Here is a 25,119-nt window from a genome sequence, read left to right on the forward strand (position 1 = left end):
CGTTCCGGGGTGACCGCAGCGAAGCGGGGTGAACGCTGCTAGTATCGTATATATAATTTTTTCAAAACCTAGTTGACTCTAATTTATCACATAGGTTACGATGCAGAAGGAAACTGGTGAAAAGAGTTGTTTTCCTATAAAATTAAAAAAGACACTAAATGCAATACATTTTTATTCAACTCATAATTTAACAAAGTAATTTCACTAAGAACATCATGCTTATCAGTATTCAAAAACAAGTCTCGCTCCACATTCATTAATATTAAGGAAAACAGTAAATTTTCAGTTAATGAAGATCCTAGTCAGTTTCAGTTAGCCCTATTTTAAGTTTTACGAAAATACACTGCGTGCATTGAAAGATCATTACAAATTTGAACACAGTATATGTATTACTGAACAGTCCACACTGAGATAAAAGTGAATATAGAACAGAAAACAAAATAAACACTTTGAACAATTTCTCTTAATAGCACAATGGGCTCCACTCTTTATCGCTTCATGTTCCGTCTCTTGTTCGGTTTCAAGATTTTGCTGTAAATCAGCTCTATTCAACCAAACTTAAAACAGTGCCTAATACAGTAGGTTATAATTTTAGGAAAGCAGATTTTGAAAAACTTTACCAAAGCCTATTAGCAGTGGATTGGGGGATGCTGCAGAATATTAAGGATGTCAATCAAGCTGTCGATCTATTTTATGAAGTATTGTATCAAATATTTGATGATTGCATTCCCCGTAAAAGAGCAACTAATAAAATCTACCCTACATGGTTTACCCCGAATATTATTAATAAAATTAAACGTAAAACGTATCATCGCAAAAAAAGTCGTCTCAGTGTAGGCAACACTAAGTACCATGAAGAGCAATTCCGTCAACTACGTAGGGAAATTAAAGCAGAAATAACTGCTGCTTATAAAGAGTTTTTAAGCAGCACAGAAAATAAATTAAAAAATGGTCCGAAATTATTATGGTCCTTCATTAAAAATAAATCGCGTCACTTGTCTTCTGATCGCATACAATACAATGGTCACGACCTTACTGATGATAGGGACATAGCTAAAGCATTCGGGCAACATTTTAGTTCAGTCTATGGCTCCTTAAGAGCGGACTATGACGTATCGAGCATGTCTCTAAATATTATATTTAATTTATCTATAAAAAATGTACCTTTCCTGTAAAACGGAAGGAGTCAGTTGTGTGTCCAATACCCAAAACGAACTCAGCTAGTAACATTGAACAGTTCCGACCAATTTCTATCTTATCTGCGTTTGCCAAGGTGTATGAATATATGGGAACCGGTCAAAACCCCCACAGCCAAAACACCCACACTCAAGAAATGTCAAAACGCCCACACAAACGGTCATAACCCCCACACAAATGGACAAATCTCCCAAATACACGAACGGTCATAACCCCCACAGCCAAAACCCCCACACTGTAATCGGTCATAACCTCCAACGGTCAAAACACGCACACAAATGGACAAAACAGCCACACATAGCAACGGTCACAATCCCCACGTAAATGGACAAAACCCCCACACAAATGGACAAAACTCCCACATTCAGAAATTGTCATAACTGCCACACAAATGGACAAAACCCCCACACAATCGGACACAGTTATGACCGATCGTGTGGGCGTTTTGACATTTCTTGAGTGTGGGGGTTTTGACCTAGACCCGAATATATACTGCATAAGCGAATAATGGATCATGTTAAACTTGCATTATCTGTCAGTCAACATGGATTTCTGAAGGGCAGATCTACTGTATCAAATCTAGCACTAATAGCAGACTACATTTCGAAGGAACTTGACAAGCAAGGACAAGTAGATGTCATATATGCTGATTTTTCTAAAGCATTTGACGTCATTGACCATAACATTCTCTTAAACAAACTGACATCCTTTAACTTCTCGAAATCAGCTCTGCAATACTTTGCTTCCTACCTTCAAAATCGTAAACAAACTGTATTGTATCGTAATCATAAATCTCAAATCTTTCATGCAACATCTGGAGTCCCTCAAGACTCGAATCTGGGACCTCTACTTTTCATTTTGGCGGTAAATGATCTTCCTGAGTGCTTTCAATTTTCTAGAAATCTACTTTTTGCTGATGACCTTAAAATATTCAACAGAATTAAAACAATTCAGGACTGTTTAGAACTTCAGAGTGACTTACAAAATCTTGAAATTTGGTGTAAAAACAATAAATTTAAGTTAAATGTTCGTAAATGCAGTTATTTAACATTCACTAGAAAAGAAAAATATATTCAATATAATTATTCAATATTAGGGGAAAAACTGAAAAAGCTTGATTTTATAAGGGATTTGGGAGTTATTTTTGATTCAAAATTATCCTTCATTCAACATATTGAAACTACTTGCAAAGAAGCCTACGAAAATCTTGGATATATTTATCGAGTTAGTAAAGATTTCCAAAATGACCAAACTTTAATTGTGCTGTATTATGTATACGTCAGGTCAAAATTCTAATATTGTAGTAATATATGGAACCCTAATATACAGAAATACTCATTCTTGATTGAGCGTATTCAAAATAAGTTTTTAAAGCTTCTTACACTTAAGAAAACAAAATTCTACCCAAAATTTGAAAGCTACATTAACCTTGTTGAAAATTTTAAATTTGAAACATTAGAACTCAGGAGAAGAAATATTGATTTATTATTTTTACACAAACTCTTTCATGGCAAAATAGACTGTCCTGATCTTAACGAACAAATATGTATCCAAGTACCATCCACTAAATTGCGCACTGCTTCAAAAAATACTTTTTTTTTTTTTTTTTTTTTTTTGTATGACAGCGAAAACAAACGGGTTAAGCAGATCTCCTATATGGAGAGTTAGTGCAACCCACAACAGGTTAGTTAAAGAAAATTTCAACCTTGATGTACTGGCAATAGATGTAAGTAGTTTTAAGAAGTCTATTAATTCTGTAAGCCGAATATAATTATTACCAATAGTTTTATTAACCTATATAATCTGTATAACGTATATACTATGCAATACTGTAAATAGGCCTGTGCCTGTTGTGTTATATGTCAATAAATCAAATCAAATCTAACTTTTCAAAGTTGTTTCTTTTGTGATTTCTCTTCTGCAGTTCCATGAACAGAAATGAAATTCTTATACTGACCTACAAGCTGCTTTAGTTTTATCAATATATCACTTCTATTCACATTCAATAGAGGAAAAATAATATGCGACATCACTGAAAAAATTTTCCACCATGATCCTTGCTATGTCATCGTACTTTTTTTTTTTTTTTTTTTTTTTTTTTTTTTTTTTGGAATGCAGCAAAGAACAATCAACCAGCTACCTTTTATTTCGAACAAACGTACTAGAATAATATGATAAGGACGAAGCAGGAATCCATTCTTGTTTCTTGTTTTTAGTTTTTGACCTGATACATGTTACCAGACGGACAGATTGATGAACATATAGTTGTATAAGATATTTCATACTTAAACATATCATAGTTTGGAAGTCTAAGCAACAATCTATATCGATTCTCTACGTTCAGAATGTCAAACCCATTAGAACTGAAATGAAAACAATTTTTGAATCTTACATACGTCACAGGGATATTTTATATTCTGAACAATAAAACAATGATTTGGATTGCAATCAATCTCGATAATAAACTGCTCAGGAATGAACAATTTCTCCTACTTTACTTTATAGTATGTTATGTATAAAACTAAACTGTGTAAAAATTATATTACTTCTTTTCAGAGCTGTTTATAAAAGTAACTTTGAAAGAGATTGACGAATACTTTTGTGAATATACAAATAAACAAACATTTGGAAATGAACAATGGAATCGAAATTTATAGATTTAAAATGAAGTAAAATACAGATGTAGTGTATGACTTTGAAAAAAAATATATATTTTGCTTGGTTGGAGCATATAAGTTGATTATTATACTAGTTTCATTCTTTCATCCTAGTGTTGATGCATACGGGTTAGCTGGTCAGTGGATTTCAGACGCCTTGAATACGAGCGTATACACCTATGAAGTAGCTCCAGTATTCACTCTTTTGGAAATCACAGTGATAACTGAAATGAGAAAGATGGTTGGTTTCCATATTGGTGATGGAATTTTTTGTCCTGGTGGCTCCCTTTCCAATGGATATGCTATAAATTTAGCGAGATTTAAATACATGCCAAAGATAAAGGTAAATTGATGAATTCGTTTTGTTTACTAACGAATTAAAGATGTGCATATTTTTTTTTATTGTAAATTAATATGAATTCTCAATTTTTCCTCTTGCTTTCTGAATAATATATTAATGTCTTTAATTTTGTATTTATTTTTCTATTCTTTGTTAACCTTTAGACGGGCAGCATTTTCACATGGATAACCGGACAAGAGAGCTGTGGATTTTTCATTACTTATTGCAATAAAGCATACTATATCTAATTATTTACTGAACTGCGTTTTAATCAAATAACTGTTAATTGTAAAATAATTGTTCATTAATATTCAAAATTGTGTTTTAATTTTACAATATTTATTTATTATTAAAGATATACGTCTTACTGTTGTGAAATGAGCACTCATGCTTGGTGTCTTACATTTTGTAATCGATATTAAGTACTATGATGGAACGAATAATTATAAATTATATAATTTCTTGATACAATTTTATTTAATGATTGTTTGCTTTAAGTATCTCTTTTAATGATTGTGTTAAGTATATTTTAGTAGTACCTGTCTTGCACTTCTTATTAACAATAATATAAAGTATAATAGTGTAAACCAATAAATTTCTATAAAATGGTGGCTCTACATATTATTGACCATTGTTGCTGGCGCCGGAGGCTTTGACTGGTTCAGTCTGTCTCAAAATTGATTTTAAATAATTATTAAATACTTCATGATTTTTAATTCAAAATTTTCGCGACACATCAGTTGGGAACCACTAGGTTACTAAATCGTTACCTATATATTTTTTTCTGTTTTTAATAATTATTCAATCACAATTGCTAATACTTAAATAATAATAATAATAATAATAATAATAATAATAATAATGATAATAATAATAATAATAATAATAACTTAAAATATTAGGAAATTATTCAACTCATCCGTTTATATTAGAAATCAGTAAATATATTGAAACCTTAAACACATTAAGACAGACGGTAGCTGTGATTGATATTTGAAAGGGAAACTGGTACACTAAAATAATACTAAAATTACAGCACAAATATTGAAAATAATAAATAGACTCACATAATAAATAATTACTTAACGAACTTCATGAATTTTCCTTTGAACGTTTAAGGATTTATTCTAATACTGTCTCGTGAAAGAAGTCAATTGAAGACAACTGAAATACTATTACACTAGTTAACAAAGGTTTTGTTACATAAAAGGAAATACCTGTTCTTAAAGGAACTTTTTGCGCTGAATTTGAATATGCACTCGGTTTTTCTCCATCACGTACGATTTTCCCGTAATAGAGGGATTTCCGGGAAAATCCCTCAAAAATTTCCCTTTTCGTTTATTTTACACCCCAAGATCTTGTCCCCTTGCATATACTAACATAGAAATTATACCTAAGTATACTTTGATTCATATTTAACAAACCCTCCAAGTTTCGTAATAATCGCTTTATTCTTTCTAGAGAAATAAATATGTTTGTATGTATACTGTGTGTACTGTTTATTGCACCTTATAGTAATGCTTTCAGATCTCTTAAGTTGAGGTAAAACGTTTTGCTTTATTACCACAAACACATATATAAAATATAATACAATATAATTTACAAGTGTGACAATTTACAATAAACAATAATACAAATGTACCAAAAGGTCATGAAAAGACAATCAAAACTATCACAATATATGAAACTTTCATTGGGTTACAAAAACGTACACTACTTCCTTCTTTTGTAAGAAATGTTGCATTCTCTAACAAGACCCCAACAATAGTCCCCCATCATTGAAGGATCCCATCGTCCCTGGTACCTTTTCTCCATTGCCATTATATCTTGGTGGAATCTTTCCCCCTGTTCGTCGCTGAGAGCACCTAGGTTAGCAGGAAAGAAGCTGAGGTGGGAGTGCAAAAAGTGGATTTTTAAAGACATCCCACAACCCAACTCTTTGTATTTCTGTATCATGTCCTGTACGATTTCTGTGTAACTCAGCTTTGTTATTGCCCAGAAAGTTGCGCACAACACACTTAAATGCTGTCCAGGCAGCTAGCTCAGCACTGTTTAACTTGCTGTCAAAGCTATCATCAAGCATTAATTTCCTAATTTGGGGACCAATAAACACTCCCGCTGAAATCTTAGCATCACTCAGGTTAGGGAACTTATCTCGCAAATACTTGAAACCTTCACCAGATGTGTCCATGGCTTTGACAAAGTTTTTCATAAGTCCTAACTTGATATGAAGTGGCGGTAGTAATATCTTATTAGGATCTACCAAAGGAGCGTATTTGACGTTGCATTCTCCAGGTACGTAATTCACTCTAGGTTCCCATTCCTTCACTTCATAATGTTTGTCATCAGCTCGGCTATCCCATAAACACAAAAAACATTGGTACTTCTTGTAACCGCACTGCAGTCCTAATAAAATACCAACTACCTTGGGATCACAACATATTTGCCAACAATGGTCCTTGTAATTTATAAGATTTAGCAAAGTTGACATGGTGTCATAGGATTCCTTAATCTTCACTGAGTGCGCAAGTGGTATAGAAGGTTTTTTATTTCCATTATGTAAAAGGACAGCTTTAAGGCTGACCTTTGACGCGTCGATAAATAACCTCCATTCTTCTGGAACGTAAGGAATTCCTAGCTCCGCCATCAACCCATTTATATCCGTCCATACGCACACATTATCTTGCATTGAGAAATAGCTTGAAAATTGAACATGCCTTTTCCTGTACACTGATATTTTCGTTTCTGCATCCAATAAGTTCCACTGCTGGAGCCTTGATCCCAGAAGTTCCGCCTCTTGTTTTGTCAGGTGCAAATCACGGACTAGGTCATTAAGTTCACATTGCCGGATGAAATGTGGCTCGCGAACACAGTCAGGGATGAACGTTGGATCCTTGGATGTACATGTTGATGTCGATGGTTCATCAAGGTCATGATCATCATCAGAGTCTTTTGGCCATATCTCTTCCCAGTTGGTAGGGGGCTCGGGAAGTGGAAGTTCATCCCCGTGCGGAATAGGTCTAATTGCGGATTTAACGTTGGGATAACTTATTGTGTATTTGCTTTTTTTAGAATGTCCCTTAACTACATTCTATTTTTATACACGTTTCTAATTTACAGAGAGCAATACAAGTGTGTTTTTGACTATTGTAAATATTCTTTTTTATGTCTGTGTTTGTAGTAATAAAGCAAATCGTTTTTACCCCAACTCAGGAGATCTGAAAGCATTACTATCAGGTGCAATAAACAGTGCACACAGTATACATACAAATATATTTATTTCTCTAGAAAGAACAAAGCGATTTTTACGAAACTTTTAGGGTTTATTAAATATAAATCAAGGTATACTTAGGTATAATTTCTATGTTACTATATGTAAGGGGACAGAAGCTAGGGGAATAAAATATCTGAAAAAGGGAAATTTTTCAGGGAATTTCCCGAAAATCCCTCTGTTACGGGAAAACTGTACGTGATGGAGAGAAACCGAGTGCATGTTCGAATTCAGCACAAAAAGTTCCTTTAAGATCAGGTGATTTTTCTCATGTAACAAACAAAAAGTTTAAATTTGTTAACTAGTGTTATATATGAAACAAATACAGTCAAGCCTGTCTAAGTTGTCCATTGATAACAGCATACAACTGTGTCTACATTGTTCTACAGATGTTGGCACAAATTAAACTGTGATTCAGTTAGTAATACTCAGAATTTACACAAAATAATGATAGTAATTAGTTAAATAATGTATTATTTATCGAATAAGATATGAAACATCTTTGGTGTTAAAACAATCTAAATACATTTAGAAATATGATAAGTTAAAACAACAACAAATCTGCTTTATTTACCACATATCACAATAGATTTGATTTTTGCATGCAGGACGATCAACAATAAAAGTAAAGAGGTCTTATGAAATGTAGAAAAGCCGATATTAAATGATTCACATGATTTTGAGATTTTTCTATGACTTATTGCTGCCCGAATTCCTTTCTCTCTTTGACTCTTCGTAATCACTGTTGTCTTCCTAATATTTGATGTAGAAATCGTCTTTCTGTTACCCATAGCAATCAGTCTTAACACAACAAATATTATTTCTTGTTCATTAATTAGAAGGGAAATATTCTTCACAATCCTATTTATAGGTAATACAGATACCCATTAAGGGAGACACCCATCATGGACACTATTAAGAGCACTTTTGACAAAATATGTTGTAGATGGAAGAGAATTGTAGTAATCTTGTTGCTTCGTAGTGGTAGGCATAGTTTACACTTGCGTCTATTAAATCGTAGTCATTACTGCTATAGAAAAGGAGTAGAATGTACTATTTGACTTGTTATTGTAAACCTATTTCGTGTAACCAGTGATGGGCATTATAAAAAAGTGGATGCCCCCAGTTATGGACACCCAGTGTGGACATACATGAGAAATCAGCAAATTTTTACGTCTGGCCTACTAAGGTGTAGTTTAGTACGTAATCCAGTATTTGTGCGTAGGATTTCTATTTATTTTGCACTTGAAAAACGTTAAGCAAAACCAGTACTTGTGTAAAAAAGAGATGAAAAGAGTAATGAAAAGAGTTCAATGTTCATAAGAAATTGCATGTGTTTGGGAACAATTAGTGAAAATAAATACCACTTTTAGTATTGAAAAAATAAACAATAAATAAAAAGTCTATTCTGAAAGATACCGGTATCATTTCCCGACACAGATGCAAAAGAAAAGTTCTGTTGTTTTTTTTTTTTTTTTCTGCTTCTGTTTGGAGTTCTGTTTTTACGTTCCATTTTTATTTGTTCTGTGTGTCACTTTTCTTCTCTCTTCAGCTCCATCACACGTTTTCTCTGTAACTTTTCCTGCTAAATTCTGGTTTTTTCTCTAAGTTTTGATTCACTATACAGTCGGTATTGTTCAGATGTAGCAGACGCTCAGAATCCGTTCCTTCTTCTTTCTTTTGAACAACTTCGGTTTGTCCTCGGGCCAAAAGAGAGCGCTTTTGAAAGGAACTGGAACATCAGGATCACACCATACTGAATTGTAGGATGTAGATGATGAGGAAGCAACTGCTGTTGGTTCTGAATGTTAGGCTTCTGTCGTTTCTGAAGAGGTGTCCCCTGTGTGAAATTCCGTCGTCAAGGAAGCTGCCGTATAGACGTCTGGATTTCTAGTTGTTTCTGTAAATGCAGAAGAATGTTGAGCAGGTATGAGCATTGTTTCAGAGAATAGGAACAAACTATTCGATGCGACATGTGCTGCGGGACTTACGGTCCCAACTCTTTAAAAGATTCATCCAAATCTAGCAAAATATTGTTGAATTTGGCAAAATATTGTCGTGGGTAGGTGCAGGAATTTCTTGGACAAGTTGAGCACCATTCATATCAAATACATCTTCGGTTTGCACTGACACATTGTAGCTTTGGGACTTTAATTCTTTCCGAAGATAAAATAGATGTATATCCTCGTTGGGTCCATTCCATGGTTGCAAGTCCTCCAAACAATGTTTAAGCAGTAATAGTTTTACTCGTGAAATTTGAGACCCAATAACTATTACAGCTGTTTTGAAGTTGCTCGCTGAAATGGCATTTATTCTACATGAGACAAACATTTATTTGATATGTTTTCCTTTGGGGCCTCGTACTTTTGGTAGGGCCCCTTCAGGAATTCACATTTTAATTGTATTTTCGGTAACTCTGGCTAAACATGAGGAACGAAAATGGTGTGGGATATTAGCAAGAAGTTGTATAGGACCTATTCGTAAAATAACATCCTGGCATTTGTTCATTGGAACTCAGACATGAAAATAAATGGCTCAATTCGAAACTGTGATATCTAGTTGGGCCGTTTGTTTGTATATCTGTTTCTGAGTTCCAACGGAGGTTATATTTTGGTAAAATATTTTGGTACCAAATAATAACCGGTGGCCACTGGTTTGGCCAGTGGCCACCAATTAATATCAGTATCAAAATGTTTATCATTCTCTTAGGTATTGATCAACACCAATATTATCTCTCTATGACTTACCGTTCTCGTGATATTGGCCAAAAATGGTCGATTTCCAGATATTTAAGAAGCCATATCTCGGGAACCATAAGTTATAGAGAGATCATATTGGTGTTGATCAATACCTAAGAGGATGGTGAACTGTTTGATACCAAATAGTAACCGGTGGCCACTGATCAACTGGCCACCTTTCCCCAGGTATTGGTCAAAGAAGTTCGAATTTCGGGAGATTTAAGGAGCCATCTCGGAAACTGTAAGTCAAAGAGATGATATATTGCGAAGTTTTGCGAGAAAGATAAATTGTGGATATAAAGATTTACTTTTACATGTAGGAACAATCACAGTTATCCTTCCCGCTCCATCTCTCAATTCTTGTTAAGTTCGTTCTGGCAGTGCTCTTGGAGCATTCTCAACTGTTTTTGTTTCTATGGAACTGCACACGAAAGACAATAGAGGACTCAAAACTTTGCTGTTTTAGAAAGACAGAAAGACTATTAACTAGCCGGACGCTGATTCAAGGAACAATTACTCTCGTTAACATGATAACGCCCTATGAGCAATTTGCTGTTGGCTGCGTGCCTTCATCTGTTTCTGCACCATATAATGAATATAGTCATTGATCGCCTAAATAGCCTCATAGTTTTCGCCAGTCTTTCGCATTTTCAACGTGATAATGGAACCGTTTGAAACACCGAAATATGATTGACCGAACTATTATATAATGAAGTTGCCATCTTCGAATATTCAAGAAGAAAGTGTATATTGTATACTTTTCCACACATAATCATCTTCTGTAGTAGAAAACAGGATGAAATTGATTCATTTATGTTTTTCATCGATCGACATTCCAAGTTCTGTAGAAATTTCCATGAATTGGCAAATTAGCATTATTAATTAGAATTTATAATTAGAGTTTATAATTTTATAACTTTACATTTCGATTTAAAATTTTCCTTTTATCCATCAAGCACGTTACAAGAAAATCGGTAATCTACAGGTACATCCATCATAAATATTTTCTTCGTAAACACCCTCCACATACAAATATAGTAGATTCTTAAGTCTTACGAACTATAAATATAAGAATGACCAACTGTCTAAAGTTTTAGTATTAATAAAACCTGAAACTATTATCATTCTAGAAATAAAGGAAACCCAGTTTATTTCATTCACATTAATTCACATAATTTATGTATCATAACGAAAACAGAAGAAGAATTTCAAATCCATATGTAAAGTTATGAAGTTAAAATATCTTCCAAGAATGCACATTTGCCTATTCATCAATATTTGTAAACTTTGATAAGATATTCTCCCTTTCCTTTAGTTTCAGTCGTGTCTACATTTGTTGCTTGATTTTTGGAGGGAAGGGGACAGAGTATAAACATGAAAATGCAAATTGAATCAACAGCTATTTTCGTAATTCTAGTCTTCTTACAGGTACCCTTTACTGCCTTTTAGTTTTATCTATGAGTTTAGTTTCTTTACTACAATTGTATATCGCAGACGTTTTCTCACTATCTACATACTACTATGATTTTCATACATATCTTTGGTTAATAGCCTAATAATTTTTCAAATTTTACCACGAACACAATAACTAACCAATCACTAAGAATGACCGCTCTTTATGGGTTTGTAGGATCTTCTTCTGTTGAGAAATGCCAGTTAACAGGCTCACACTGTGTAAAGAAAAAATAAGATGCCACATTCCATTTCAGGAGAAAAAGGCAAAAATTGTGACTGTTAACGAAGGTGTTTATATTATTTTGTCCAACCACTATATGACTTAATGAAACTTCGTTGAAGATACATGTGACCGTGTTATGAAATATTTATAAATTATGGTATATCTATTTGTTTGTAAAGGCGTAACAGGGGCACTATCGATGGCTAGAATAACTGTGGATTAGTGTTTGTAATTAAATATACGCTGTTAGTTTCAAAATTACTTACATAATCTTTGCAAATACTACATAAACGCAATACATTAATCAAATAGCAAATGAATCATCCTAATCCAATAAGTCAATTTCATAGTTATTAGGATATATTCTTTATTCTTATTATTTTCTTTCTTGTCAGATCTTGAATAAGGGCGATGCCTAACTAATCGAAACCTTTTATATTAGGGATTTTTATTAGGATAACTTTCTTGGTCCTTGTTTTAGCAACAATATAATCTATTCATATTCTCTATCTTCTTCAACTTTTTCATATGATCTGAGAATGATGTATTGGTAATCAGTAGTCGAAGTGAGGTGGTATGCCATACTGCCTCTGGCTTCTCAGTGATGGAGACATACCACCTCTGGTTTTTCAGTGATCAAGACATACCGTCACTGGAACGTGGATGTTAATATAATTTTAATAAACCTATACACAGTAACTGACGATAACTTTCATTTGATTTCTTATGTAGAAATAATTTCTAAGTTGGTAACCCAACGTTTTTGTTATATTTTCCCTTTCTTTTGCTTTTAAAATCAGGTGCCTACAAAGAAGTTCAGCCCTTGCTCCTACGCAAGAACACGTGTTGGTTGTGTTGGTTGCAGATAAGGGTTACATGACAGAAAGAAATCAGTCATGAGCCCAATCCAAATAAAAGGCAGTGTATTAAAGCAACTGGTTTAAACTGAAATCCGGAAGTATTGCTATGAGTTCGTCGGAACTTCTTTTGTGTCTACAATGATGAAGTTATACATAAATAAGTCCGGTATTTACTTCGAAAAAAAATGTATTTTATGGAATCAAAAAAATCTGTTATTTTGCTTAAGTGTTCGATTTTGTGAGGGTATCAAGAATATTTTAAATTGCTGGAGCTTAAATACAATAATCAAAACATTTTTTTTTTTTTTTTTTTTTTGTGTGTGTGTGTGTGTGTGTGTGTGTGTGTCTTTCTAATAATTGAATAACAACCTTCCGGGGGTTGGAATACCTCATTCGAGTGGGGAGTCTGGGAGTTTACCCGCTAAAAATTGTTTAAAAATTGTTAATATAAAAAAATCGGTTTTAGAGCATTTTCGTGTATAATTCTCTATAATATAACGTAAGGGGATATTTCTTCATTATTTCTTCATTTCTTCATTATAACATAAGGAGATGGGCAACATACCATCGCTGCATTTCAACGTTTAGATAGCCTGTATGTCGAGTCAAAATCGTAATAAAGCATACTGCTTCTGCTCTTTCCCCACTTCGAACACTCTTGGTGATGGAAAAGTTTCAGAAATAATTTTGTTATTTTTGCATGTATATTCTAAATAATCTTGCAAATAATATAATTTTTGTTTTAATATAAATTTATTATATCTAAATTTTCTTTGTTGTATTTAACTTCCTTTTTTTTTATTTTCAAGGATGCTTAAGAAAACTTATACCTAATAGTCATAACAGCATACCAAACTATTTTTCCCTTTTTCTTCTTCCTTTTTATATTTTTATCTTGTATGAGCCAATATTGAACTTAAAATGAAAGTAAGTATCATATGATAGGGAATAAAATATTTTTTCTTTGATCGAGCAACAGGAATGTACGTAATGGTTGGCTAATGAAATAAGAAAGATTAATATATAATTTATTGTTTATTTCATATTTATATTTACTTTTTTTTTAATCCTAGGAAGATGGAATGCATGGTCTTCCACGGTTAGTGTTATTTGCATCAGAAGAAGCTCACTTTTCTGTTTATAAAATGGCTGCAGTTCTCGGACTGGGAGAACGAAACGTATACACAGTTCCTTGTGATCATGTTGGAAGAATGATACCTTCTTACTTGGAAAAACAAATTCATAAGGCCCTTAATGAGAAAGCAGTGCCTTTTATGGTTATTGCTACGGCAGGTATGATTTAACTTAAATTAGAGTAATGGTTAGGCTATTTTACTTTAGTAGGAATGACCTGTCTTTATTATTCCAATCATTACGTCAAATTCTTGTTTCTACTCTTTTCTTTGCTAAATAATGGATTTAAAAGTTGAGAAGAATTATATTATCTTAACATATAATGCTATTCTAACTATAATTAATTATTGTAACGGATCTAACGATTTATATCTTCTATTTACTCCTCCATTTTTAGCTCCCGACATAAACATATGGGAGGTTATAGTTTCACTCCAGATGTATGTGTGTATGTGATACTTTATTTGTCGGTAACTACTAGCCAGATTTAAACGAAATTTTTTGTGCAAGTAGCTCATGGTCTAAGGAATACAGATTGCTATTTTGGTGGCCGAGCTTCGTCAGGTACAGGCTCTGTTCGCCTTGTATATGGGACTTTATTTCTCTGTAACTATTGGCTGGATCTGAACTAAATATGTTGGGCAAGTAGCCCATCATCTAAGGAATAAAGTTTGCTATATTTGATGGCTAAGCTCGGCCAAGAACAGGCAAGGTTTGCTGGTCTTGTCTCGGCTCTACTTGCGTGTAGTACTTTCTTGGTAAATACTGGCCGGATCTGAACAAACTTTAGTGAGCAGGTAGCCCATAGTTTGAAGAATAAAGATCGCTAAATTCGGAGCCGGGCTGTGTCAGGAAAAAGCTCGCCTTGTATATGGTACTTAATTTCTCAGTAACTATTAACCGAATTTGAATGAAATTTGGTGCGCAGGTAGCATATCATCTAAAGGATAAAAATCGCTATATTTGATGACCGAGCTCAACCAGGGACAGGTGTGGCCCAGCAATAGAGGCTGTGATCCACAGCTTTACATGACGGGAGTTTCTGAGTTCGATTCACTCGGTTTGTTAAACATGTAGTGAAAAATAGTTTTGGATATCGGGAAATACATAATTGTCATTGATCAATCGTTGTATATATATATTAGTGGTGCCAAAAAAATTTTCAGATAACTATAAACAACAAAGAAAACTATAAAATAAAATGAAATATTCAACTTCACTTTCCATGATTGTGCTCTGTGAGTTAAAGGAGACTTACAGAAAATTAAAATGTAATCTATGGTTATGAAATTATTAGTGCAATGAGAACATGGAAGAAACGGGTGAAACCCAAGAAATCAAACATAACTTTTGTGCACTTACCACTCGTATCTCTCTTCAGAACTCAGCAAGTTTCTAATGATCACGTGAATCGTCTTCAGGTTGCCATGGAAATAAAGGAGAAACAGTAATTAAAATTAAAGAGAAAGCCTACATGAGTTCGTCCCATATGTGTGTGATTCCATTGTAGTAAATACATCCGAAGACTTCGTCTTCATATTTTCCTATGACATAGCCACGTTATCTAACTTCGGAGTTAAATCACTCATCCAACATTCTGGAAACATATCTAGAGTTGTGATCTATCCCTAGTCCATTTTTTTGTAGTAGTAGTAGTAGTAGTAGAAATAGTAGAACCCTGTCTAAATTTAATCTCGGATTCCTTATTTGAATAGAAAATGGCTTTGTACTATTATCCGAAATATAGAATCTCGTTTCGTTAATGTCATTTGAATTACTGTGTTTTAAATGTTCCCAGAAGGCTGATGTTTCGTCTTTAGATTAGTCTTTTCATTTCCTTGATAGATGTTTTCGTACATATTCACAAAACTTGATAAATGCCAATTATCACTGTTTACACAATTTCTGCAAAATAACCTTTATATTCCGTTAAATATTTTTCTAAACTTTTTCCTGGTTTTACTTCGTATTTAAACCAGATCTTTTGAACATCTTTATTTAGTTTATTGACAAGGGGTTCGCTAGGCCAATTTATTTTACATTTTTATCTTTTGCCTTATTTTGTTACGGTCTCTAGCCTCTCCTAGCTATTTCTTAGCATAACCATTTTTCTTCCTGATTTTAAACAGATCCTTATATCTCTTCATTTTACATATCTTCTCAGTGTATCAGGAAATTGTTAGGAACACGTAAAATTCAACTATTAAAAATGCAACAAATACTGTAGTTGCATTTCTGGAAATATGTATAAAATATAACTGTTTAAATTTGAAAATGTTCTGTATATCTAGAAAAAGAGATTGGTTATTAATTATTCCCTTCCCATTATTAATTAATAATATCCTTCATTAGCTTAACTTGGAACTTTTATATAATTCTACTTTGACGTTTACTAAATATTATAAGCTCCTGAATCACATTCTCAATATTTATAAACATGAATACTCAATTTTTTGTAAAATTCCTTTTAACAAGCCCCATAAGATAAGTATTAGTTTTGTTAATTTTCATGATGGATAAATTTTAGGTCAAAATTCATAGAAATCCATTGGCAGGTTATGTAGATATATATATTTACATACGATCGGTACATCATTAAATAAGGGGTTCAGAGTACAAGGGAAACAAGTTTAATTACCAACGTTGTGAAGAAAGAGACATAAAGTTTGTTATGGTATGCTTAAGTACATGGAAATGTTAACATTGCTTTTTTCATTATAAGAGTTATTCGTAATTCGAGCATGAATCTTGTAAGCTTTGAAAGGAGCTTCAGATAAAGATTTTAAAGATGATATACAGAATGTCCCAGAATTCTTTCTCTGATCACTAACATTCATAAGGCATAAAATATGACTCATTTACAAATACTTTTTATCGTGAATTGCATGTAACATATTCAAGTTTTTGTGTACGCAATTAATAAATTTCTACATGTGATACTTTCATTGCCCGAATCATATCCAGGCGATATTCCAATTCCACTCATGTGTTGGTCAACATTGCGTAAAGGGTGGATGTTCTGACTTCATTAACTCTGTGTCGTCATACTGCGATGTCGTTCATTGGTGTTTGGTAAACCTGGTCCTTAACATAAACTCAAAGAAAGAAATCCAGTGACGCTATGTCCGGTGATCGCGAACGCAAGTTTATAGGAATATCACGTTCGATCCATCTTCCTGAAAAGGTATTCAAATAGGTACGGATATCTAACATCATTGAGGTGGCGCACTATCTTGTTCGAAAATTAAGTTCCGAATGTCTTGAATCTGTGGCACAACAATTAACTGCAACATATCAAAATAGGTATTGGCTGTATTCGTCTTTTCACTGAAGAGAAAAGGTCCTATGATTTTATTGCGCATAAGACCGCACCACATGTTCAACTTATGGCTTTCCCTGATGGTCTTAAACGCAGTGTGGGGATTCTCGGACCTCCAAATCCTAGCATTTTGTCGTTTGAGAGTACCGTTCAAATGAAATGTGGCCTCATCTGAGAAAAGAACACGTTTCAGATAGTAAACATCTTCCTCGATCTCAAACAACATGGCAACAGCAAAGTTATAACGAGCACTGTAATCCGTTGGTTATAGAGACTGCACAATCTCGACTTTGTATGCATAGAAAAGAAGATGCTTATGCAGGATGAGCTGCACTGATGTCTTAGGAATCTGCAACTCACGTGAGGCTCTGCGGACTGACTTCTTGGGACTTCTCACGAAGGCATCTTTCACTGTCTGCATTGTCTGCGCACTAAGTTCAAGCCTGCCTGTTCTAGGGAGATCACTGACTTTATCAGTTTCCTTAAACTTAGCATACCACATCTTGATGCTTTTAACATCTGGTGGCTGTCTATGGCATGTCGTCTGGAATCGTTTCTGGACTGTTTTTGGTGACTGTGTCTCGTGATACCAGAGAACACTTTGACCTATCTGCTGGTTTGAGTATATGTTTCTGCAAAGGTGTTTGATTCCGCTTTTGTTACGTCACTGAGCCCTGTAACAAACAAAATAACAGTAAACATGTACACAAAAATTTGAATATGTTACATGTAATTCAAGATAAAAAGTATTAGTTATATGTCATGTTTTATGCATTATGAATATTTGTAATCAGGGAAAGAATTCTAGGATACCTGGTATGTCCAAAATAATGAAAAGTGGGCTTGATTTGCTTATGCCCTAAACGCCTCAAATATGAAAGCAATTATTTTGAAATATTCCTTTCGAAGGAACTTCCTTATGACCCGAAAAAGAAATGTTAAATGAAGAGATAAAGTATATTTTTGTAACGAAGAAGAAATCCTTTTGTTGTATAAATTTATTTAAGAGGTGGCTAAGGAAGATTAAATCAACTCCTTCTCTCTCCTCCTCCCTTCCACTCACACATACAAAAGTAAGGAATTATAAAAAATGTAAAATGGGTTGGTTTACAGAATCCTGAATCTCTAAATGACAAATGATAAAGAGGTTCAAAAGGCATGTGGCTTATGTAGTGGGTAAAACCAGGAAAAATTTTAGAGAATCGTTTAACGAAATTTAAAAGTTATTTTACTCATTGTTTGTACCCCAATAGGGTTTATCAACTTTCGTGGAGCTGTGCAAAATTATCTGTAGCAATCACGAAAAGAAGTACACCGTATATATCAGCCAGAATTAAAGAATATAGCTAAAAATTATGCAAGTAACATCCTTGATTCGGATTATCACAACACTTAAAATGTAATAATTTACATAAGAGTAATATATATATATACGAAGCTTGATTTAAAAAAACGGGACTGGCAACTCTGTCAGTATTATACGTGGAGAAGTGGGGAGCACATGCGCGCAGAACAACCTTGAATCTTCGAGAAGAGAATAATTTACATGAGTTGCCACTCTTAATCGGTAGTCTGGGAGCAGCGATTGAAGAAAGAGGTGTGCAATCGTATTGTTGGATGAATGACAAATGTGAAAATTGAGCAGTGCATTAGCTTGAAATTTCTTGTGAAATTAAAGAAATCACGAGGGAGTGTGTGAAACTGTTGCGGGATATGTATGGTAATAATATGATATCACGTACGCCAGTGTTTTAGTATCACAAATGCTTCGGCAAGGGCGCTTGATGATTATGAAAGACCGGATAGTTCTGTCACAGCAACAACAGACGCAAAAGCATCTGACATTGTCCGGAAAAATCACAGGCTCAGCATTCGAATGGTAGCAAACATGGTGGGCATCGATAAAGAGTCTACCCGCGCATTTTCCATAACTATTTGAACATGCGCAAAGTTTGGGCTAAACATATCTCAAACAGGAGCAGAAGGACTTCTGGAAGTACGTGTGCAGTGACATAATGGAACACCTGGAAGCAGAACTGACTTGTTAACGAAAATCGTCACTTGTGATGAGACGTGGAACTTTCAATATGATCCTAAAACGAAAAGGCAATCCAAGCACTGAAGCATGCAAGGGCAAATCGAAAGTAATAGTCATACTCATTGTGTTCTTTTATAGCAGTGGTCTACTCCTGATTGAATGGGTATCATCACGTCAGACAGTGAATAAGTAGTATTATCAGCAGGTTTTGTAAAGCTGCGAGAAAGCATCAAAAAGAAAAGATTCCTCTTGTAGAAGAACAATAAATGGTTTGTGCATCACGACAATGCTCCTTCACATACTGCTTTGACTGTTAAACAGTTTCTGGCAACTAAGAAGATTCCAGTGTTGGAACACTCACCGTATTCGCCGAACTTGGCACCGTGCGATTTTTTTTTCTTTCTGAAAGTGATACCCGCCTTCAAGGGAATCCTTTTCTGACTGTAGAAGAGATGAAACAGAAAACGACAATAGTGCTCAAAACGGTGACCCCTGAAGATTTCCACAAGTGCATCCAACAATGGAAACTTCGTACGCAAACGTGTTTAGAGAGGCGATGGAAGTATATTGAAGGGGATCACCTTTAATTTGTAAGTTTGTGAAAATAAACCATACTTATAGCACCAGTCCCCTTACTTTTTGTTATTTTAGGCATCCCACGTATTTCCATTTGTAATACAGGTATGTTAGTTATGAAGTCATTTTTTTAATTTGATTAAAGAATCCAAAATTAAATTTACATAAGGCTAATTTGACCAGCATTGGGCTACGAGTCTAAATGAGTTTCGATATGTAGGAGTGCTACCAACTCTCAAGCTAGATAACATAGCTACATCATAGCAAAATATGAAGTCTTTGGAGATACTTACTTAAGTACAAATACCTAATGAGGGACGAGTCCATGGAGGTTTACCCTATTAATTTTAATTATTTTTGTTTCCTTTAATCCTTTATAAAACTTAAGCTGCACGTATATATTCGAAACGCTGTTTCTTTTCTTTCTCTCAAAAATATACAAGTGATGTGCGCAAGGATAGCTCTATGTTTGTTTACGAGACAATACTTGCACATAATGTACTAACAAGGAAACCCAAGAAAACCCACGAATACGACGCTATACAACACAAACTTACATAGACTGGCATTAAACTAGGAATGTCTTGCACCAGAGTGAACGCTCAACGATTGAATCACTCTACAACCAACTAAGAACAAATGGGTTAGTTATCGGGACAGAACAAACTAATGTAAATATTTCTTCTTCTTCTTTTATTATTTCTTTAAAGAAACAGTTAAAAGCTGATAAAAACGTACGTATTATATATATATACCGGTACGTAGTTTCTTGTTTCAATCTGTGCATGAATTATTAGCTAGATAATAGTGGTTTATTTCCATTTTTATGGGAGGAAAATTCTCAGATGAATATGAATAAATATGTTCGTGTAACAGCTTGCAATGCTGTCATGGAAAGTTTCTTCGCCAAAATTCCAAAAATTCGCTGCAAAAAAGATTTAATTGTATTCGCATGTATGGAATTTAAATTTAGTAAAATATTTCTTTCTTTTTCTTTTTCTTTTTTGCTTTAGATAAAAATATTAACAAAAAATTACTTTACTTTGGTAGAGCGAGGTTCTTACTCTGTTCACCTCTCTCCATCCCGGTACCACTACAGTTTCCCAGTGTGAATATGCTGTTGGTACTAATTCATTCGTATTCATCATATAAATTATTGATTAAATGAAATACTATAGTAATGTATGGAAACTGGTATCCTAGGTTCAAAGTATTAAAATGTAATAAACTTGTGGTTCCATACACATTAACACTGAAATAGTCCTCCAGAGAGGTTTTTTTTTCACCATTTCAGTAAATTATGTTGTTATTACAATTTATTATTTTATGTTCCCTTAATAGATTTCATTTAAAAGTAGTTAAATAATCCATTGAATGGAATTCATACACAATAAACGTTAACTGTATAAAAATTACAGTAAAATATATTAAATTTTAAATGGAAGACTATTTTTCTCCACGCGACTATTGCCGTTCCAGTGGGCTACGTGACCACTGCAGTGTTAAAAGCTAGCGAAGTTTTATATATAAATAATCTGGGTGAATTCTTCCTTTTATTCTTGACCGACTTCAACTTCAAAGAACTGTGGTAATTTTTAAGCTTCAAGGAAAGCACACGCAATGGTTCATGATTTTTTTCTTTCTTTTTTTTTTTTTTTTCGAAAATTACGCTAAAACATTTTCTTACAGTTGAGATGAATTCACGTCTTATCTTTAACTAATATCAGGCAATAGGCTTTATTGGAAAGACATGCATATTAATTCAAAATCGGGTAATCTTTAAGAATTTAACGTTTATTTTTGTCAAGATGAGATAAATTCATCTCGTTGCTCCTGATATATTTCGACCATAAGAAAGAGAAATAATTCATAAGAGTAAAAATAAATAAATAAATAAATAAATAAATAAATAAATAAATAATGAACTTGTTTCATGAAAATTGGATAATGTTAGTGAAATTTATCGGAAAAGATATCACTTAAAAAGGCGTTAGTTAATTCGTCCCCTCATATTTTAATCTCAAGTATGATTAGTGTATGATTCGAAAGACTCAAAGAGATAATACTTGTAATTTTATCAAAATGGAATAGCTTCTACAAAATATTATGAGGAATCTTCCAGTGTTTTGTATTTGCAACAAAAATGTTTTTGAAAGCTACTGCTCCTTTCATCCTCAGACACTCCAAATATGAAACATAATGATTACAGTAAACTAACATATTTATGACTCCTTATTTATTAACATTAAATAAGACGTAAATTAGGGGCCGCGATAGTTCAGAGCACTCATTTCTGGTGCGTAGGGTCCCTGGTTCAACCCCAACCCGCGCTAAGTGGGTTTTGTGGTGGATAAGCACCACGTACGTGAGTTTTTTCATCTGTTTCCCTGCACTTTGTTCATTCCGCTATTATCATTATACTCACTATCACCGTTTCCCTTAGCCTCGGTGCATAATTGTGAGATGTTACACTTTAAAAATAATCCGTAAATTATATGTTGTGTAAAAATATCACACAATAACTAAATAACCATAACATAACTTGTGTTTGTCCACTATAAAATCATAACCTCACAGAATATAACCTATATAGATTTTACTATAGAATATAACGCATATACATTTTACCACTTTATAACCCTACGATTATTATGACGAACTCCTCTACTATCACGCCCCTGGGCTTATCCATAATATGGTTTAATAAGTAAATTCAAACTTGTTAATTTTATTATTATTATTATTATTATTATTATTTGATAGACACCATTGGTAATACATTAACAGTTCTTGTCAAAATTACCTTTATCCATATTTAACTTAGTTTTTATAATAAGATATAACTTACATAATGAGATTCAAACACATTCGTTTCAATATGGGTTAAAGTACTGTAATGATTTTAACTTGCTTAATATCTGGTTGGACATCCACAGATGTTTGAAAAGACCTAAAACCGCACAATACTGATCTTTAGAGTATCATATATATTCCTTGATCCTGGTATCAATATCCCTCTTGGTCATATCAATGGAAGAGTTTTCACATTGACTCTCACATATGCACTATTCTATGAAAATATTTTTTAAGTCCGTGAAATGCTTCTATAACCTTGACAAAAGTTGGAACTGTATTATAAATAGTTTCGTTTAAACCTTTAAGACTCACCAAGCTTGAACTTACCTGTTTATTTATATTATGTGCCCAAGGGTGTGATAGGGGAGCCATTGATCATAGTGATCATAGGGTTATGAAGTACGGGTTAGGGTTATGGCCCGTAACTAGGGTTTGTGTCACCCGGGACAAACACGAAATTCGGTGGTTCCCAATTTATATTCTGTATATATATTTCCCTTTTAGGCACCCCTCCAACCACATGCCTGGGTCACCTAATTGGCCCATCACGGCCTATCGAACGGCCAGGAAATTCAGTATCAAGGTACTCCCTGACTTGTAGGCTCCAATGTGGCGGGGTACCATCCAATTGGAATATCACTTGAGGTTGTAAATGTAACTTGGGAGCAGCAAAGTGTTGAAGCATATCTAAAACACATTTCTTGTTATGGTTTGCTCTATGAAAAAGAAGGGGCCTATAACTGCATTATGTGTGAAAGCACACCAAACATTCAATTTGGGACTGTCTCTAGAATGTTCTATGTACGCATGCGAATTCTCAGATCCCCATATCCTAACATTGTGTCTGTTAACACAGCCAGACAAGTGAAAAGTTGCCTTATCAGGGAAAACAACGTTCAATAGAAAATTATGGTCATAATCAATCCTGTCCAGAATTTCAGTAGCAAATGCTGCTCCCTGTGGCTTATCGTTGGGCTTAATTTCTTGCAACAATTGCACCTTATACGCGCGCAAACGTAATCGTTTGTGTACCACATCGTGCATTGTTGACTTTGGAATTGCCAATTGCCTGCTCACTGCGCGAATTGACTTCCTTAGCTACGTGAGAAACACTCTCTTATTGCTTCCACATTTTCTTCTGACACACGCGATTTATTACCACTGTGTTGTTTTACTACACTCTCCGTTGATAAAAATTGATCCTTCCACGCCTGGATACTGTTGCGTGATAGAAGATCATTGTGGTAAACACGTCGAAAGTTTCATTGAACTTGAACAACACTTTTTGTCTCTACAAACCACCACACGCATTGCGTCTTTTCGACTGCCGACGCCATTTCTGTTTATCGGCGATACTAGCACCGTCACCGGTAGTTGTTCAAGTATGAAAATTTTCTGAACAAAACTTTTTGAGTTTTCCTTCAATATAAATGTTTTTTTTTTTTTTCTGTATCTGTGACCATATTAAAACTATACACTTTTAAAAACCGCCAGTTCCATTCCGGACACCCTGTACATTGGTATTACAGTTAGTCATATAATTTATTACAAAAAAATGTGCCAGACTGTTTCAATATTATATTTTAACTTTTATAAAAGTTTGTCCAGTACTTTGTTACCATACTATGTAAACGCACAGACATCCAAGTTGGAATAGAATTCAGTCCCTTATTCTGGTCGATTTCAACTTCACGCAGTAGGCCTATTTAGTAAATCTTAAAAGAGAACACAACAAATTTCATTAAAAGCAAGTAAATTTTTCGTAAGCTATCGTGAAACAGTTAGACACACACATGTATATGTATGTTGTTCTAAATCTTAGAAGCTTGCTTAGATAGCTGTAATAGTAGCTTGTGGTGCAATGCATTGTAGAAGTGAGCAAGAGATCTTTTAAAAGTCAGAAATAGGTGGATTAACTCTTTATTCTTCACCAATTTTATTCCCAAGCAATAAGGATTGTCGGGAAACCTTAAGGAAACTGTATGTCAAATTCAATCAAAATCTAATAATTTTCACACAAATTACCGTAGAATTACTTTTTTTTCTTTCTTTTCCTTTTTTTTAAATCATATTATGTGTTTGCCCACACTTCCAAGTTGGAGTTGAATATACTGCCTTATTCTTGACTAATTTCAACCTTAAAGAAAGATACTATTTAGGAAGCTTGAACGAAAGATGGTAGGTTTCATTAAAATTTGATAAATTTTAAGAAACTTATCTTGGAGGAATCATGTAGACAAACAGAAACATATATGCATATCATGTCGACTGGCATAAACTTTCGCTCTCTTAATTAATTTTTATAAAGCTTAAAGAAATTACACATATGAAATTGTAATTAACTTATTTGTTGTGATTTATGTTTATATGTCTCTTTCTAAACTTGCTAATAGAACTCTAACTTACCAAAGCAGTATATATGTAACACATATATATACGATTAAAATATATATAC

At 33.8% G+C, this 25,119-nt stretch overlaps 1 protein-coding gene across 5 annotated transcripts in view; it reads left to right on the top strand.

Annotated features, from left to right (window-relative positions):
- Positions 1 to 25,119, top strand: part of LOC145664351 (cysteine sulfinic acid decarboxylase-like) — a 101,966-nt gene that overhangs the window by 53,978 nt on the left and 22,869 nt on the right. For all 5 annotated transcript variants that reach the window (XM_081730974.1, XM_081730975.1, XM_081730979.1 and 2 more), the window contains 2 exons: positions 3,969 to 4,197; positions 13,815 to 14,034. In XM_081730974.1, the coding sequence (XP_081587100.1) occupies positions 3,969 to 4,197; positions 13,815 to 14,034 (449 nt within the window). The remainder of the gene's footprint in view (positions 1 to 3,968; positions 4,198 to 13,814; positions 14,035 to 25,119) is intronic.

The sequence above is a fragment of the Thermobia domestica genome, chromosome 11 (assembly GCF_964235325.1).
Source record: "Thermobia domestica chromosome 11, izTheDome1.hap1.1, whole genome shotgun sequence".
Classification (NCBI taxonomy): Eukaryota; Metazoa; Arthropoda; class Insecta; order Zygentoma; family Lepismatidae; genus Thermobia; species Thermobia domestica.